General features: G+C 44.7%; 1 protein-coding gene across 5 annotated transcripts in view; it reads left to right on the top strand.

Annotated features, from left to right (window-relative positions):
- DDB2 (damage specific DNA binding protein 2) overlaps window positions 1–18,987 on the top strand; it is a 37,317-nt gene that overhangs the window by 16,891 nt on the left and 1,439 nt on the right. For 4 of the 5 annotated variants that reach the window (XM_053256406.1, XM_053256379.1, XM_053256386.1 and 1 more), the window contains exons 5-10: window positions 3,167–3,333; window positions 10,345–10,444; window positions 12,358–12,535; window positions 14,558–14,703; window positions 16,208–16,372; window positions 18,031–18,076. In XM_053256406.1, coding sequence (XP_053112381.1) covers window positions 3,167–3,333; window positions 10,345–10,444; window positions 12,358–12,535; window positions 14,558–14,703; window positions 16,208–16,372; window positions 18,031–18,076 — 802 coding nt within the window. The remainder of the gene's footprint in view (window positions 1–3,166; window positions 3,334–10,344; window positions 10,445–12,357; window positions 12,536–14,557; window positions 14,704–16,207; window positions 16,373–18,030; window positions 18,077–18,987) is intronic. The other variant, XM_053256416.1, reaches the window with a different exon arrangement.

Raw genomic sequence — 18,987 nt, 5'->3', positions numbered from 1 at the left:
TGGCTTTGGTTCTCGACATTTTGGACCCAGGCATCAAGTCCTTGCACCCCCATATTTCTCGCTTTCTGAGAGGGGCTGCCAACATTGCCCCGCCTCCAGTTCCCCGTTTTCCTTCTTGGAACCTGAACAAAGTTCTGAACGCCCTGATGGCGCCTCCGTTTGAGCCTTTGCGTTCCATCCCTCTCAAGCTGCTCGCCTACAAAACCCTGTTCCTTGTTGCCATCACTTCTGCCCGGAGAATTTCAGAGTTGGGAGCCCTTTCCTCATGCAAAGAACTGTGTGTCTTTCACCCGGACGAAGTTAAGTTGGGCCTGGACCCCACGTTCTTACCTAAGGTCCACTCAGTTTTTCATTGGGCTCAGAAAGTCATTCTCCCTTCGTTCTGCCCGAATCCCTCTCACCCAGCAGAGGAACGATGGCATAAATTGGATGTCCGTCATGCTCTCCGATTTTATGTGAGATGCACTAAGGATCTGCGTAAAGCAGACTCCCTCTTTGTGTCCTTTTCCTCACACAACCTCGGACAGCATCCCTCCAAATCCTCCTTGGCCGCTTGGATCCGTGCTTGCATCAGATTGGCGTATGAAGCGCTGGGCCTGGTTCCCCTCGCGGGCATCACGGCCCACTCTACTAGCAGTGCCGCGGTTTCTGCGGCTTTCTCGTCCCAAGCTCCATTGGCAGATATTTGCAGAGCGGCTACATGGAGCTCCACGATGCTGTTCATCCGCCATTATAAGATTCCTTCCTTCCTAGAGTCTCAGGCGGCATTCGGCTGCAGGATTCTGCAACAGGTGGTCTAAACATCCTCCCCTCCCATTTCCAGTGTTACCCCTTCGGGGGGTCTGTTTGGCTTGGACATGTCCCATCATGATGAACTCCAGGCAGGGGAAAAAGGAACATTGGGTCTTACCTTGTGAAGGGTCCTTTTCCCCTGATCTGGAGTTCATCAGGCCCACCCGGATGTTATTGGTTTGCTTCCTGTCTATTTGTTTATAAGGTTGGGCCGTTTTTTGGGTGGAGGTATGTACCCGGGTCACAGTTTCTCTATTTCTGGTTCCCTTGGAGCTTGCATTCTGCTCCCTCCTCTCCAAACTTTAATACGTTCCTGTTTGGTTCTCTGTGCATTGGCTTCTTTTGCTTTTCATGTGTCCAGTTTATTCTCCAGCAGAGCACAATTAGTCCTCGCCACCTTCGCATCAACCCCGGAACTGGCGAAGGCACCCAGCGGTGGGAGGAGCTAGGCTAATTGATCTTCTGGCTTTGTCTGAGCATGCTCAGTACTTGATTCCATCATGATGAACTCCAGATCAGGGGAAAAAGGACCCTTCACAAGGTAAGACCCAATGTTCCTTTCTCCTCACAACAACCCTGTGAAGTAGGTTAGGCTGAGAGAGAAGTGGCTGGCCCACAGTCACCCAGCAAGTATCATGGCTGAATGGGGATTTGAATTAGGGTCACCCTGGTCCTAGTCCAGTACTCTAACCACCAGTGTTGGGGAAAGTATTAACCATCTATCTGTGTTAAATGTAAGAATGTTGCATGAGTTTTATTTTGTTCCTGTATATGCATTAAGAAATTGATCCTCACAGTGATGATCTGAGGCATGTATCAGAAGCCAAATACACGTGCTTGCTTGTCCTTATCAAATATCTTAGATGTACCTATTCAGATACAGATATTTGTGTCAAGATTAAAAATGTAACATGTGGAATGGCTCTCGGTTCTTATGTGAAGGCATTGCATGTTGACTCAATAGAGACAAGGAACGAAATTCATTTTTCTCCATGCTATGCCATACCCACTGAATATACTGAATACCCACAGAGACATAAGTTTTGGGTAGTATAAAATATGTTAAGTAAAGAAAGAAAGAAATATTTCTCTCTAAAAAGTACTTGTGTTGCCCTTAAGTACCTTGTGGGAGGAAAGCTGGTACCATGCATGTAGCTCCAGGAAAGCTGTGAATGGAGATCTTTTTGGAAAGATGTTGGACAATATGAATGTGGAGGGTTCTTAGGCTTCAGCATGGGATGTTCCTTTTTCTGTTCTTGCCCTTCTAGGCCTGGAGGTGGTTGTTGCCATTTTCACATTCTGCAATCTGGACAAGAGGAAGCTTGGTGCTGCTGGAGGGAACTTTGTAATGTGTAGATAAATTAAGTGGCTTATTTATTTTATTTAGGAGAGAAGAGCTGGTCTTGTGGTAGCAAGCATGACTTCTCCCCTTAGCTAAGCAGTGTCCACCTTGGTTGCATATAAATGGGAGACTAGAAGTGTGAGCAGTGTAAGTTATTCCTCTCAGGGGATGGGGATGCTCTAGGAAGAGCAGAAGGTTCCACTTTCCCTCCGTGGCTTCTCCAAGATAGGGCTGAGAGAGATTTCTGTCTTCAACCTTGGAGAAGCCGCTGCCAGTCTGTGAAGAAAATGATAGATAGACCAGTGGTGTGACTCAGTATATGGCAGCTTCCTGTTTGTTTGTTGGTTTTATTACATTTATAAACCGCCCCATCCAAAGGCTTTGGGTGGTGTACAACAAGTTTAAAAAGACAAAAAAACCCATACCATTTAAAACACAGTGCTCAAAACAACAAAAACAATTTAAAAACAATTCAAAACCCTTTAAAACCAATTAAAAAACCTTGGAAGGCTTTTGACTCCAAAGCACAGACTGTTTGTGTTTTATATAGATAATTGGAAATATTTAGTGATACACTTGTTGAAAGACAAGTGGTTAAAGTCCTTTAGTGCTGTATGTTGTCCTCAAAATAATCTGAGTCTTGCAAGATTCTTGTTTGCTATGTGTCCTAGATAACTGCTAAAAGCATTGGAGTGGGACTAGAAAACCAATCTTGATAGTTCTGTATTAGACCAGTCCACCAGGACAGAAGTTATCATCTAGAATCTTCCTTTCATTCTCATTATCCAGTGTATTTCTAGAGATATTGGATAGTTTCCTGGTATTGTTGAAATTACTTATGAAATGAATTTTAATACAGATATCTGAGAAGTTAACCAATTGGTACAGAGCTAACTAGTCTAGTAGTAAATAGATTTGTGTGAATCCACCCAGAGTCTCCATTAACTCTGGCCGGGCTGAATACATTTCCATTTTCTTCCCCAATAATTTGGGTTTGTCTCATCTCCACCTCTTCCCATTTGTGTGTTGCAGAAAGGTCCAGGAGACTCTCTTGGAGGCATGAAATTCAGCCCATTTGACGCAATGAAGCTTTATGTGGCATCAGGGGATGGCACCCTTAGCCTACAGCATCTTGAGGGCCAAGCAGGGCAGGTGATCTCCCGCACCCCAGTCTGTGACCATGAATACCATGATGTATGGTGAGGAGAGAGAAGCCCAGGATCATTATTCAGCCTTCTAATGTTGCTATTTCTTCCTGTGAATATACCAGGACAGACTCTTGGGAAGGACAGCTGTTCTAGTGGTAGCAAGCATGAATGACCCCTTTGCTAAACAGGGCCTTTTAGATGGGTGACTACGTGCGAGTACTATAAGAGGTCCTGGTTCACTCCCTGGAATCTCCAGGTAGGGCTGGGGAAAATCTCCTGCCTGAAACCTTGGACAGCTGCTGCCAGTCAGTGTACATCTGGAGGCAGATGGACCAGTGGTCTGACTTGGTATAGGGCAACTTCCTAATTTGCTTGGGCTGTTTTAGAGGAGGTAACATGATTCTGCCTCAATATCTAACATCAAGTGGAGGGTTGTTTGAATTGTTGCTGTTGTGCATTCTGGCAAATAAAGTAGTTCAACATTTTGTGTGGGGAAGAGAGAGGCAAAATTACAGAAATCCTCCTTTTCTCGGTTGCTGAAGTCAAGGACATCTCCATGGGTTATACCCCTCATGAGCTCCCAGGCAGGACAGTTTTGATTTTCTAATAGAGGAAAGCATGCCCTTGCGAGCATGAGGGGGATAATCCCACCCCAGTTCTTTCTGTCTTCTGTAGCTCCAGGCAGCCTAAAACTTTCTCTCCTCAAAAACTACTTATTGTTCCTATTATTACAGCTTTCCTCGCTATTCAAGCTTTCCTTCAATCCTTTTAAATCTAAACTCTTTTCTTTTTAAAAAAATCCTCACCCTTTTGTGTTTCTCTCTTTGCTCCCCACTTGTCCACGCTACTCCTCATTGTATGGAGCGCACTGGATGTTACAAACTGATTCTCGTCCCTAAGGGAAGACCTGAGAGTCTTCCCGGAGGTGACCAGAGTTCCTGGTTCACTTCCTCCGGCTTTGCCCCCACAGCAAGCATTGGCTGCCTTGGAACCGCCCAGACTGAACACTGCCAGGGCCACAGCAAGTCTCCCACCAAAGGGCCACGAGACTCACAGCGCAGCAGCCTGGCATGCCTTAAAAGCAGCCCAGCCAGCAGAGTGAGAAGGATACTCAAGAGCACCATCCGTTCTCGCGGCTGATTTCAACCTAGCAAAAGCGCTTCCCCTGCCAAAACCTCCCCCTGCTCCGGAGGAGAGCAGGGCCTTGGGAGCACCAGGGAAGGAAGGTGCGACAGCAGCAATGGCCCCCAAAATGGCACGAATGCTCAAAAATGGCACCATTTCAGCGCAAAAAGCGGGGCAAGCTACCGAGTGCGGAGGAACCGCCAGGTGAGACACAGTAACGGCAATGGAGGTAACGGGGCGTTTGGGTCTAGGGCAAGGAACAGAGGGCGAGTAAGACTCTAAGTAAGCCCGAGGGGGAGGTCAGCCCCATGGCAGGTCTTTCAATGGCCCTTCAGAATGTCCCAAAGGTAGTTCCCCCTGAATGGCAGGCCTGGCTTAGGAATGCCATATTAGACACTATCCACCAGGTCAGACCACAGAAAAAAAGTAAGAAATCAAAGATAGGCTAAATGGAGATAATCAGGACCCTGTTATTGGCCCTGATGAGGAAGGTGAATGATCGGGGGGAAGATCCTGAATCTGGAAATGTCTCGCAGTGGTTATTTGTTTCAGAGGACTTTAATCCTTTTATGACTAGAGTGATTGCTGCAATTTAAGGCGACACCAGAGTCAGCTCCAGTCGCTAAAGGGGATTTGGTTTTTCCCAGAGCAGGGCCCAAGGACATGCTATTACCCATGCCTGAGGCTTTTACTGAGATGATAAAACAAGAATGGCTACTGCCTGCAACAAACAGGAAGCCAATGGCTGTGGCAAACCGTTTTTACTCGTTTCAACAAGAGCCTTCAGAATCGTTAAAGATGCCAAATGTGGGTGCGCCAATAGCACAACTAATATCTGGCTCATTGGTCCCTAGGGATGGAGAGGTCATGCTAAAGGACTCTGTGGATAAAAAGGCGGAATTTGCACTAAGGAGGGTGCATGATAACACCTCATTAGCCACATGCTCAGCAGCTGTGGCCTCCATGGTCGCCAGAGCATGCCCTTCCTCAAGGGCATCAGTGGCATCTGTTGTAGGCAGGAGACACTTGTGGTTGAAAAATTGGCAAGTTGACTCAACATCAAAGAACAAGCTAACAGCAATGCCATATGACAGCACCAAATTATTTGGGGAAGCTTCTTTTAAAGAAGCTTCCCCAAATAATTTGGTGCTGTCATATGGCATTGCTGTTAGCTTGTTCTTTGGTGGAGTCAAAAGACAAAAGGAAAACTATGCCATCTATAATGCATAAAACTGAGGAGAGGAGAGCTGGGCTGAGGAGAGGAGAACTGGTCTTGTGGTAACAAGCATGACTTGTCCTCTTAGTTAAGCAGGGTCTGCCGTGGTTGCATATGAATGGGAGACTTGATGTGTGAGCACTGTAAGAGATTCCCCTTAGGGGATGGAGCCGCTCTGGGAAGAGCATCTAGGTTCCAAGTTCCTTCCCTGGCATCTCCAAGATAGGGCTGAGAGAGATTCCTGCCTGCAATCTTGGAGAAGCTGCTACCAGTCTGTGTAGACAATACTGAGGTAGATGGACCAATGGTCTGACTTGGTATATGGCAGCTTCCTATATTCCTATGTTCCTATGAGCGCTCAATTTTTAAGAAGCCTTTCCATCCCTTCCAGCACTTTTGAGGATTCCGGTCTTTCACGGGCCGGAATAGAGATTTCAGAACTCAACATGGTTCATGGAACCATCAATGTACTACCACCAGCAGGGACTTCAGAACTGCTAAGCAGCCTTTCAACCAAAGCAAGCAAACCAAACCTCAAAATGACTCAGAGATAATAAAACTAGGAGGCTGCCTGTTGGACTACATCCACGCATGGGAGTCCTTCACAATGGACAAATGGGTTCTAAATGTTGTACAAATAGGATACAGGATAGAACTGGATGCCCCTCCCTCCCACAGTTCCTTCCAACACCACGATCTCACTCTTTTATCAAACACACACAACTCCTAAAAGCAATCCAGCACTTGGAGGACATGGGTGCAGTGGAATCAGTTCTACCCTGTCAGGAGGGAAGGGGCATCTATTCTATATTGTTCTCCGTCCCCAAAAAGGATGGATTGAGAAGAGCCATGTTAGACCTAAAATATCTAAACAAATGGGTAAAACACGAATGTTTCGGGATGGAGATGCTATGGACAGTGGCAGAGGCTCTCCATTATCTGGATTTTCTGGCACTGATAGATCTCAAGGAAGTTTATCTGCATATATCCATTCATCGGAGCAGTTAGCATCTCCTCAGATTCAAGTATGCAGGATGGCACTACCAATACACAGCTCTCGCATTCAGACTCTCATCAGTTCCTCGTGTGTTCACAAAGGTGTTGGCACCGATCATGGCACATCTATGCCTACAGGGAGTCTGGATATTTGCATATCTTGCCGACTTCCTCCTACAGTCACACAAGAGTCACAGTGGAGTGCGATCTATTAACAACTCTGTCAACTCTAAAGGAACATGGATTCCTAGTCAATCAGGTGAAAAAGTCAGCTAGAACCATCACACAGACTACAACACCTGGGGTTAATAATAGAAACAGTAGAGGACCGTCTCTTCTTACCTCAAGATCAGTTCCTGACCATCACCATGGATATAAAGGAGGTGCTTGGAACACCAGCAGTGTTACTCACCACACTAGCAAGGATTTGGGGCCTAATGATCGCAACATTGGAGGTTGTCCCATGGGCGAGATTTTACCTAAGAAGCTTGCAATGGTTCCTGTTGCAGTATAAATCGGCCATTGCCCAGAGAAAACACATGATGCTTCACATTCCTCCACAGGTACACACGTCCCTCAATTGGTGGCTAGTGCCTCAGAAACTACTACAAGGAAGACAGTTTCTGGATCCAGCCAAGCTGATAGTAACTACGGATGCCATCAACAAGGGTTGGGGTGCACATTGCCAACAGCTGTAAGCTCAGGCCACATGGTCACCACAGGAAAAAGAACACAGCATAAATTGGCTGGAGTTGCGAGCCATCCATCTAGCCTTGGAGGTTTTCCAACAGACTCTGCAGGGGCACTACATCACAGTAGGAACGGACTACACAATGGCAAAGGCACATGTGAATTAGCAAGGGGGACACGTTCATGGTCACTTCACGAGGAAGCCATTCTGCTGCTCAGCTGGGCCGAGTTACATCTAGGCTCCCTGACGGCCCGCCATGTAAAGAGAGATCAAAATCAGCTAGCAGACTGGTTGAGCTGGGAGGACCTCATGCTAGGTGAATGGTTCTTAAATCCAAGGATTTTTCAAGAAATCAAAAAGAGACTGGGAACACCCATCATGGACTTATTTGTAAAACCACAGAATGCTCAGTTACCACGATTAATGATGAGATTTCCTTGTAGGGGAGCAGAGGACATAGACGTGCTATCAACCCTGTGGCCGAATGGCCTCTAATACGTGTTTCCACCAATGCCTCTACTAGCAAGGGTGTTGGGAAGGATACATCTGCTGAGGGCAAAAGTGATCCTGGTGGCTCCCTATTGGCCTAGGAGACCATGATTCGTGGAACTTCTACATCTGGCAACTGTGGAATCATGATTTCTTCCAGTGTCCTGAGATCTACTTCTACAGGGTCCAGTACAACATCCCAACCTGGATTGGTTACAGCTTGCTGCTTGGAAACTGAGTGGTGAATATTAAGCCAACAGGGATATTCTGAGAAGGTGCTAGAGACTTTACTGGCATCATGTAGGTCTTTGACAAATCAAATATACCAGTGCACATGGAGGGCTTTTTTAAGATGGATGGCACGGCATTCGATACCTAGGGGCGGTGCATCAATCCAACACCACCTGCAATTTCTACAGGAAGGGCTAGAGCAAGGCCTGAAGCCAAACACTCTAAGGAGAGAAGCAGCATCTTTAGTAGGCCTCATTTCAGAGATCTCAGAAAGGTCCTTGCACATGCATCCTCACCTGAAGAAGTTTCTACGAGGAGCTACATTGTTATCTCCGCCAACTGTACATAGGTTCCCCACATGGGACACACGGTATTAAAGGCCTTACAGTTTCCACCTTTTGAGCCTTTGGCACATATACATATACAAATTTTATCCTTTAAGCTAGCATTCTTAATTGTGATCTCTTTGGTGAGAAGGTATCGGAATTTCAGGAGCTTTCAATCCACAAATCGTACTGTATTTTTCAACGGGAGTCGGTATGCCTCATTCTGGAGCTATTTGTACATACCAAGGTGGTATCCTTTCATCAGGACATTTTTCAGTCATCATTCTGTCCACATCCAACACACGTGAAATAAAAGCAGTGGCACAAGTTAGATGTGTGACGTTGCCTCAAGAGGTACATAAAAAGATCAGCATCCTTCAGAGCAATGGATTCCCTATTTGTCTCTTTTCTCCCTGGATCCATGGGAATGGCAGTGTCTTCATCTACCATTGCCAGATGGATTTGGGCTTGCATAGTGCCCAGTGTCTCCAGCCTCCTACACACATAGTTGCTCACTCAACTAGGTCGGTAGCAATGTCAGCCGCATTTTCCATGAATGCCCCAGTACAGGAAATTTGTAGGGCAGCAATGTGGAAAAGTGCATCACCATTCACCAGTCATTATAAGATAGACTCTCATGCTTCAGCCCAGGCATCATTTGGAAGAGTGCTACAGAGGGTGCTTCCACAGGAATAGACAAGGGCACTCCCTCCCTGGATTACTACAAGCTGTGGTATGTCCCATGGAGATGTCCTTGACCCCAGCAACTTACCGTGAAGGCTTCTCCTGGTTGCTGGAGTCAAGGACATCTTGGCCCACCCGGCTTGGCATACTTGTCTACCCCTGGGAGACCATCTATTCAGTATCATTTTTTAACAAGATATGGTTGGCAACTAAAAGTTGGCAAGTCACAAATGTACTGATGGAAGTTCTTTACAATAAGTCTCATGGTCCATTTTTGGTTAGAGATCATGTTGTGTCTGTTGCATTCTTTCTGTTTATTATTATATTTGTCTGTATTATGTTACTTGCTGTGATGCCTTATGTAACTTGGTCCGAAAGAAATGGGATGGGATTATCTCCCTCAGACTCGAGTGGGCGTGTTTTTCTCTATTAGCAAATCAAAACTGTCCTGCCTTGAAGCTCATGAGGGGTATAACCCATGGATATATCCTTGACTCCAGCAACCAGAAGAAGCCTTCACAGTAAGTGAACCAATGCTCTGTTTTCTGACATTTGTCTAACCCATATTGCATGGCTGACATATAGGGCAATTAGGTGAAGGCAAACATTTCAGCAGACACTTAATAGTGTCTTTAATTCTACTGGCATATGTGGCTTGTGTGGGTATGAGATGGCTTCTGGAGTTTTGCTTTTAACTAGAATACCTTTCCACTGCCTTTGGACAAAGGTGAACATTTACATGTTTGAAGGTAAATGAAAGGAGACACCAGTTGAACCATGTGCTGGGGAGCCATTACTGGTCACATCCAATGCTTATTCCCCACATGTTCAAACATGAGTCTATTTTTGAAATATTATGAGTCTTCACTGGAAGACATCTGGAAAGCACACGCACACCCCAAACTGTGTGAACTGGCCCTCTGACTGTAAATGAACTTGCTACCATGTTTCATGTCTCTGAACTTTTGTCCATCTGTTTTGTGAGGTATTTAACTTTAGTGTTCATTTCAAATGCTCATTTTAAGCCAGTTATATCCACCATGTGAATATGTTAAGCATAGACCTAGCCTTTTGAGTTCTGTCTGTGGTCACATACAATATGACCACTTGACTTAGACTATGATTCTTGCACAATGGCAAATTACATGCATTTGGTAAATAATTCCAAATGGATCTTGCATCAGTCTCACTAGGGTGTTCCTTGGACCCTGTTCAGTTTCAACTTCATCCTGTTTAAATGATACATTTACTTTTGTGCTCCCTTTAAGGCCAGGAGATGACCATTCTATGTGCTCTTTCTTTAGTTTCTGGTATTGCAGCGTGGATGTATCTGCAACTTGCCGGACTGTAGTGACGAGTGATAATGTGGGCAACGTGGTCCTGCTCAGTACTGAGGGTGAAAAGGTTTGTGTACTCCTCCTCTGTGCCTTAAACTGCTTTGCCTAGAGACATTTAAATTGGCTTTAGTATTTTTCACATCTGCATGATGATGCACTGACTCGCACTGTGTTGAGGCAGGGGCATAGCAAAGTTGGAGTGGGCCTGGGAACAAGAACTGAAGATGGGCTGCTGGGCCCCCCACCTTCTTTTCTTTCCTCCACCCTGATATGCACACTAGTCAAAATTTTACATGGGAAACTTGAGTCTCAGATTTCATTCCAGGATTTAGGGGTAAACTGAACCCAGTTGCTAAGGGTTGTTTGGTGGGGGTGGAGAGAAGCAGAGAAAAGGAGTATTATGGTTTTACTCTGTTCTTCTTAAGAGGACTCAAAAAGGGCTCCTAAACTCATTTAACTGAAGGCCTTTCAGCTCTGTCTCAAGAGGGAAGTGTGTTGGGCAGCATTCCTCTCTTTTCCTCTCCTCGTGAGGCTGATGCTCAGTGACATTTCCCTGACTGCTGAACCTGTCAGACTGAGGAAGGGGAGGGCTCATCCTGAGCACTAGCCAGGAGGAGAGAGGGGAACTGCTTGATATTTCTCCTCGCTCCCCACCTGGAGAACACTTGTCTTGCTTGAAGCTGAGACAAGTTCTCTGATCATAAGGATAGGAGAGCTGGTCTAGGAGAGGAGAGCTGGTCTTGTGATAGCAAGCATGACTTGTCCCCTTAGCTAAGCAATGTCCACCTTGGTTGCATATGAATGGGAGACTAGAAGTGTAAGCACTGTAAGAGATTCCTCTCAGGAGATGGAGCCGCTCTGGGAAGAGCAGAAGGTTTCAAGTTCCCTCCATGGCATCTCCAAGATAGGGCTGAGAGAGATTTCTACCTGCAACCTTGGAGAAGCCACTGCCAGTCTCTCAAGACAATACTGAGCTAGATAGACCAATGGTCTGACTCAGTATATGGCAGCTTCCTATGTTCCTCTCAGGAGCCAAAAGCATGCCAGTGAGTTGGAGAGGTGGGGGTGGGGAGCAAAGAGCGAGCTGTCACCCAGCCACTGGACCCAGAGACATTTCTCCCTCCTTGTTCAATTACAGCTACAATTACAGTTGAGGTCCTTCTTATGTACCCTGAGTGGGGTTGATTCCTCTATTATGGCAGACTGTTAAAATATTTTGCTTTCATAAGCTCAGTTCATGTGTTGTTGCATTGGTGAGACAGGTGATTCCCCTTGGCAGAGTCCCACCCTGTTCTGTCAACCCTTAGATGAAGGAACCTATAGTTCTTTCCCATGCAGATACCTTCCTTTCACTGAATCATGCTGGAAGGAATCATGTCATTCATTCCACCTATGTGGTTCCTTCATCTAGATATTACCAATGTGGGGTAGAAGTGGACCACAAGAAAGCTGATCCAGTATTGCGGGAGTAACACATGAATGGTGACTTGGATGTCTTATACCTGCCATTTAAGAACATAAGAATATAGGAAGCTGCCATATACTGAGTCAGACCATTGGTCCATCTAGCTCACTATTATAATCACTGACTGGTAGCGGCTTCTCCAAGGTTTCAAATGAGTCTTGCCTGTCCTACCTGGAGATGCCAGAGATTGAACCTGGAACCTTCTGCTTTCAAAGTACTCTACCACTGAGCCACGCCCCTTCCATTTGTCAGTACAGAAGAGGCCATAACCTCAGAAGGAGAACCTGGTGTACCACCTTATTTAGATTAATCTTGGTGCACTCTGGTAGAGTTTTCAGTGTTGACTTTATTAGGCTGCACCTGCTTTATGCTGTAGAATGTTTATAAAATTTTTAGGGGTTGTACTGAAAAGTGTGCTCAGTGTCTTAAGTTCCATAGACCAAATATTTCTAATGGAATGAATTTCTTGTCCTGTGGCTTTCATGCATGTTGCCTTTTTTAAATATCCACTGCAGATATGGAACATGAAACTGCACAAAAAGAAAGTAAATCATGTGGAGTTTAATTCTCGCTGTGATTGGCTCCTGGCTACAGCCTCCTTAGACCAGACAGTCAAAATCTGGGATCTGAGAAATATTAAGGACAAGTCAAGTTATCTTCATGTACTTCCCCATGATAAACCTGTTAATTCATGTAAGACCATAAAGTGGGGCTCTATTTTTGTTGTTGTCTTGCCCCCTCCAGTATTTTTTCCTTTCCGTGTGTGTGTGTGTGTGTGTCTTTCTTTCTTTCAGGTTTCTTAATGCCCTATGTCTTAATTGTTTGCAGACTGTTCATGGGACAACCTTGTATAGTCACTACTAGCCTGCCCATCTCACAGGGCTGTTTGAATAAGATAAGAATGAAGGGGAACCAGTATTGTTTACCATTTCTTAAATTCACATATTCAGTCAATTTAGCCCACTTAACCAACATCGAAGTTTTATTAATCTGCTCTCTCTATTAAGACTTTTGATTGTGCCATTCCGTCATTATTAGTATTTTGGTGGTGGTTAATATGTTTCAGACCAACTTCTAGTGTTCACTGCACCATCCAATATCCAAGCAGAAAATTCAGCAAATATTCTTTGTTAAATATTCTTTGTTTAAAATTGTTGAGTTGTGTAGTGGTTTGTTTATTTTAAATACAATCATGTAGATGACAGTGTCACTTTAGATTTTTCAATGTTAAAGTTCTTAGTGTTGTCCTTCACTATTGTATTAGAGATCTGAAACTGTAACAGTGTGTCTGTATGTAGTAAGAGCAAGGGGTAGTGATGGTGGCCAGAGCCACCATAAAACCATTTTAAAACCATTTAGCTTTAGGGGACTTACTCCATTTCTTATATTAGTAGCTCTGTGTTAAAAAAAAAAAACATGTTAAAAGTTTTCTTGGGCTTAGTCCAGAGAAATTCACACTGCTGGTTTCACATTTAGCTTATTACCTGCAAACTTTTAAGAGCTGCAAGAGGAATCTGCACACGTGACAAGAGGGCTATATATAGGCCCTCAAGGTTTTAATCTTAAACCTGCCGATTATTTAGATAACATTCTAGTATCTAAATTTAAGAAAGCATTAACCCTGGCCCGCCTCAATGTACTTCCTACATTGAGGGAAAATACAAGCGGGTACCTTATGCAGCGCGCCTTTGTCCCTGTGGTGCAGGTGAAATAGAGATCACTGCTCATGTAATTCTTTATTGTGAATTTTATAAGGATAGTCTTTCTAAGCTTATTTTACCTTTGCTAAAGAATTGTCCAGGCCACACTGATCTTTTTTACTTGGAGTATCTGCTGTCCAATTTTAAACCTGGGATGACTGTTAATGTGGCCAAATTTTGTTTTATTGTATGTAAGTTTCGTAAAGCCTGCATTACTTAATCAAATATTTTGTAAAATGTAAAGATTAATTGGTCTATGACCATAATAAATTTTATCTATCTATCTGCATACTTTTAACATGTTTTTTAAAAAGTCAAAAGAATCCAGCAGGCAACACTTCAGAGACCACAGTTTGATGTAGCTACATCCTGTCACCTTAAGTGGCGCAGTGGGGAAATGCTTGACTATCAAGCAGAAGGTCGGCGGTTCGAATTCCCACTGGTACTATATTGGGCAGCAGCGATATAGGAAGATGCTGAAAGGCATCATCTCATACTGTGCCCGAGGAGGCAGTGGTAAACACCTCCTGTATTATACCAAAGAAAACCACAGGACTCTATGGGCGCCAGGAGTCGAAATCGACTTGACAGCACACTTTACCTTTTACTTTTAGCTACATCCTGATGAAATCAGTGATACTTAAAGATCTATGTATACAGTTCAGTTTATTTCAGTGGGAATTCAGTATTCAGTTCTCAGTTGGGATTGGTTGTTGTGTTCTAATTGCATCCATCACTTTTGTGATTTAGGGCAAATTCATTCATATCTGTTTTACTGTTTGAAAAATGTAAGGAAAGAATTGCCCAGCAATTGTAAAGTTTGCTTAATGGATAAAATAAATGTAGCTTATTATAATTTCATAATGTTTGTACAGAGTTAAGCATAGTGCAATAATACACAACTGGAAACCCTTGGAAAAACCTGATGATGATGATGATGATGATAATAATAATAATAATCAGTTTTTAGTGGCCACAATAATGATTAACATAGTTTCCTTTTTCCCCCCACCAGCTTATTTCAGCCCGACAGATGGTGCTAAGCTACTGACTACTGACCAGTACAATGAAATCCGGGTTTATTGTTCTTCTGATTGGTCAAAACCACAGCATTTGATTTCGCATCCACACCGGCAATTCCAGCACCTCACTCCTATTAAGGTGAAGAAGTAGGCATGTTCTAGGGACCATTGCTCACTTGATGGTGGCAGAGGAGAAAAGCATCCTGCAGCTTCTGTATGGAAGTGTGTTGGGAATCTGATTTACTAGGCGTGGACACTTGTGTGTGTAGATATAAGTCTAGGATTAAGATCAGGCTGGTTCATTTCATTGTTGATTAAAGTGAACCAGTATTCAACCTCAGGCAGTATGTGGTGTGGGGGACAGTATGTGGTGTGGTGCAGGCAACAGTGGACAAGAATTGGAGGCAAAGTTGGGGCAGAGGCACCTAGCTGCAACCAGCATATCTAGTTTTGAGTGCTGGCTCTACCTGTAGGTTTGTATATAAGTGCTAAGAACCTATGGAAAACCTGTTGTCTTGAAAAACATCTGTTTGGCCTTATGAGAGAGATAGAAGTGGAATCTAAAGCAGTGTTTCTCAACCACCGGTCCCTGGACCGCTGCCGGTCCCCGAAGGCTCGAGTGCCGGTCCCTGACTGGGAGTCAACCCGCCCCAAACTGAAATCAAGGCACTCACTTCCTCAATTTTGCACATGGCACGGAAGAGGAAGAGTATCACGGAGGCATGGGACCCTTCTTGTGCCTTGCCTCCATGTGCTGCTGAGATCTTCCTACAGCTATCTTATTCCCTATCTTTACAGCTTCAAACTGTATGCGGTGCGGGGGCATGGAGGAAAAAGTATGGCAGTGGGCGCCACTTGAAGGGCTGCTGGTTCTTGCATGCTCATTATTTGCAGCCAAAGGTTGGTTGATTGAAACCCAGCTGCCTGTTGTGGTCAAGGCGCCTTGAGAGGGAACGCTGTTTCCCTCTTGCATCAGTGGGGCTTGCTTGTATGTTGTTTTCATTGGCCCCATGTAGCTTTTGAATTTTTCTAATGGCCCAACATACCCTCTCCACTGAGTAATCAGAAGCACCTCCACCCCCACCCCGCACATACTGAAGACATACTGGAGACAAATTTGTTCACCCAGGCTTTTAGATTCAGGGGTTCTCAACCTTGGGTACCCAGACATTGGTGGACTTCTACTCCCATAATCCCCAGCCATAATGGCCAAATGCCATTGTTGTTGGGGGTTATGGGAGTTTAACTGAGAGACCCAAGGTTAAGAACCCCTAATATTCCATGTTTGCAAAAGATTCCAAATTTCATTATTTTAATGCTTATATTATTTTCATTCTAAACTGCCCAGAGATGCATGTTTGGGGCAGTATAGAAGTCTGATAGAGAGATAGATAGACAGACTTGAAACCCCTTTACTAACTGCTGGTCCGGGAAACTGCGCATGAAGAATGTAGCGGTCCTTGAAACTCTGCACAAAGAATTTAGCGGTCCTTGACTCCAAAAAGTTTGAGAAACACTGATCTAAAGGACCTTGTTTCTAGCCCCACATTGCTTGGAAAAACTCATAATTTTGTAATCCTAGTTGTTTCTAATTCACATATACTGCAGCACTGATTGCACTTAATTTCCTGTTATTTATATAGGCGACATGGCATCCTCGTTATGACCTTGTTGTGGCTGGTCGTTACCCAGACCCTAAGTTCCCAGGCTACACAGTGGATGAGCTGCGGACTGTTGACATATTTGACGGAAACAGCGGGGAGATGGTGTGCCAGCTACATAATCCAAATGCATCCGGCATCATCTCAGTGAGTGTAGAGGGTTGGATTCCAAATTGCAACTGTACCCATCATTGGTTCTGGGGACCCAAAAATAAGGGTGGGGGGACTGGGAAAAAGCAAAAACTTCCTCACTTTCTAGCATGATGCTGTTGATTGACCATTTTGCTTGTGAAGAAAGTGTGCATCCAATACTTTTATCAGTTTATATCCCATTTAACAACTTAAAATCAAGGTAACTTATAGCATAAAGATATCCTAAAAATGATGAACTCGAAGGTGTTACCCTTGAGCATTGATTGCCATACCAGAGTTCTCTAGCTTCCTAGGATGTGGGCTCAGTAGATGAGGTGTGTGTGGGTGTGGGGGGAGCAGGACTTTGCTTTGGGTAGGGCTTTTGTTACACTTTCTTGACTTGAAGTAAGGTTGGATACTCTCTGAAACTTGAACTGGTTTGGGCCTCTCCTTGATAGTAGGCTTGATCAAGAGTCCTCTAATTTTAGCTGGCCTTGGTACCCAGCCATTATTTGTAGTCTCTATCAATCTTCCCCTTCCCTGAACCTTTTGGCATGCATGAAGGATTTTGTGAGTAAGAGTGACTTTGTTTTGTGCTTGGGAGGCATTCGGAAACAGTGAGACTTCTTGCTGCTTCCAAGGGCCTCTGAAGCCCAGCCTGAGGTCAGAGTTGAGAGCCCATCCCCGAGTTCTCAATGAGTGGTGGAGGACTTGGGGTTGGGTAGAATTGTGTCTCTTGCCCAACATGAAGTGATAGTTTTCTGCATTGTGTGGGGACTCTGAAGAAAGGGAAGCTTCTGTCACTTTGTGCTAAGTCAATGTCAAGTGGGCACGATGGTTGACTTGGTAACCACAGTAGTGAGCTTGTGACTTTCCTATTTGATTCTCACCTCCATTTTCCACCCCGAATTTCCTAGTTGCTGTATTCAGAACTTGCTAGGCATGCCCCTATACTATGCTGGCCACCAGCTCCAGGCTTTCTCCTGATGCCAGCATAGGCCACTGCCTATGGGCCACTTCCAGACCCATCCTCTTCCTTCAGAGGCATGCTGGGAAACTTTCTAAATGTTAGAGATGGCTAGTTTGTACCCATCCAGCATTTTACCTCCAAACTGAGTTGCCTTGTAAAGTAAGGTTCATGTAACTCCAATTTGTGTCTGGGCTGTGGGAAGGAATAGCTGAAGTGGGAGATTCAGTGTTTGTTTCCATGAGGGATGTTTAAACTCAATACTAAAGATTGTTTATCCACTCATTGTGCAGTTTCTAGGGCAGGGCTTCACCTCTTTTCTTAGAGTGGGAGAAATGTTTTCCCTCCTGCTGCTGAGATTGCTTGCTCAGAAGTCAGACTTCTGTTAGGTTTTGTGAGCACCACACATTAAGGCTCTCAGTGAGATTTCCCTGCTGAAAATCCTTCCACAGAAAATTCCCTTTCCTGTTGTCACCAGATGAGCCTCATGATGTACTTGCTTGGTTGCTGAGCCTGGGAGCACAGTTGGGGGATGAGCAGAGGGCTGGCTGGTCAAAACTCTGCTGATTTCTGCAGAACTCTTCTGCATTCAATTCTGGGCCTTTCTATGGTGTTCTGTCTAGAATTTTCTGGTTTCTGATTTGATTGATGTTGTTAAGTGATCAACTGACAAGGCTACAATGCATTATTGTGTTTAAATTTGCAGCTTAATAAGTTTAACCCGATGGGAGACACACTGGCCTCTGGAATGGGTGAGTGAATGGCTTTAATCTTTTGTTTGTTTGTTTATTAATTATAGCAGTTTGGTGTTGCTCCCACTTCAAGACAAACAGGCTCCCTCTGGGCAAAGGTGTTCTAAGAATAGTTTAGAAGCTGTGGCTCTACTTATAATGCCTTCTTATTGGATTATTAGCCCTGATTTCCTAATTGGAACTGATTAGGGCTACCATTTTCAGGTCCAGGGCTTTGATAGTGATGCTGGCTATTCTCCTCCCCATCTGTTTTAGTAGGAAGGACGAGCTTCCACTTTGGTGCAGGTAGAAGGTCATAGACATCCTGTAGACCAGAGTGGAAGATGAGACACCTGTGGAAAGGTTCTCCTCCTACCCAAGCTCTTTAAAAAGGCGGTCGGGGTGCAAGGGAGGGATGTAATTTTTCTGAAGCACAAGTTGTCTTTGATACTCAGCTCTCTTCACTTCTATTGGTGAGGAAGTAAAAACCCAGCCAGATGTGATGGGGCATCATTCTCATTCATCATTACATGCAAAGCGTAGGTAGATGGGGCCAACAATAAAAATGCAGGAATAAAGAATGCTAAACCTTCTCACCTTCCTGTAGTTGGTGGCTCTAGCCACTCTTCTTTCCCAGGCCTGATACCAGAAGTGAGCCGGAAACAGAGAAGTGGCTGGAGGTAATGTACAGGAAAGAGGGAGTCCTCACCCCTCTCCTGTGCACACATTTAATGCTAAAGATTCCCCTCATCCTGCTTTTTATGTGCATAGGGCAGACAAGTGAAAAGATGCATGTCTGTCACTGTCACACTTAGTTTGGCTATCAGCATCTCGCTGTTTAGGGGAACAGCCTGCCTAGGTAAAGAAGGTACTGCTGCCATCTGCTGGCCTCTTAAGCAGTACTGCGGAAGAAGGAAGGGCCAGAACAAATA

The sequence above is a fragment of the Hemicordylus capensis genome, chromosome 1, assembly GCF_027244095.1.
Source record: "Hemicordylus capensis ecotype Gifberg chromosome 1, rHemCap1.1.pri, whole genome shotgun sequence".
In the NCBI taxonomy this organism is placed as follows: domain Eukaryota; kingdom Metazoa; phylum Chordata; class Lepidosauria; order Squamata; family Cordylidae; genus Hemicordylus; species Hemicordylus capensis.
Note: the sequence above shows the minus strand (reverse complement) of the source record. Positions and strands in the feature narration are given on the sequence as shown.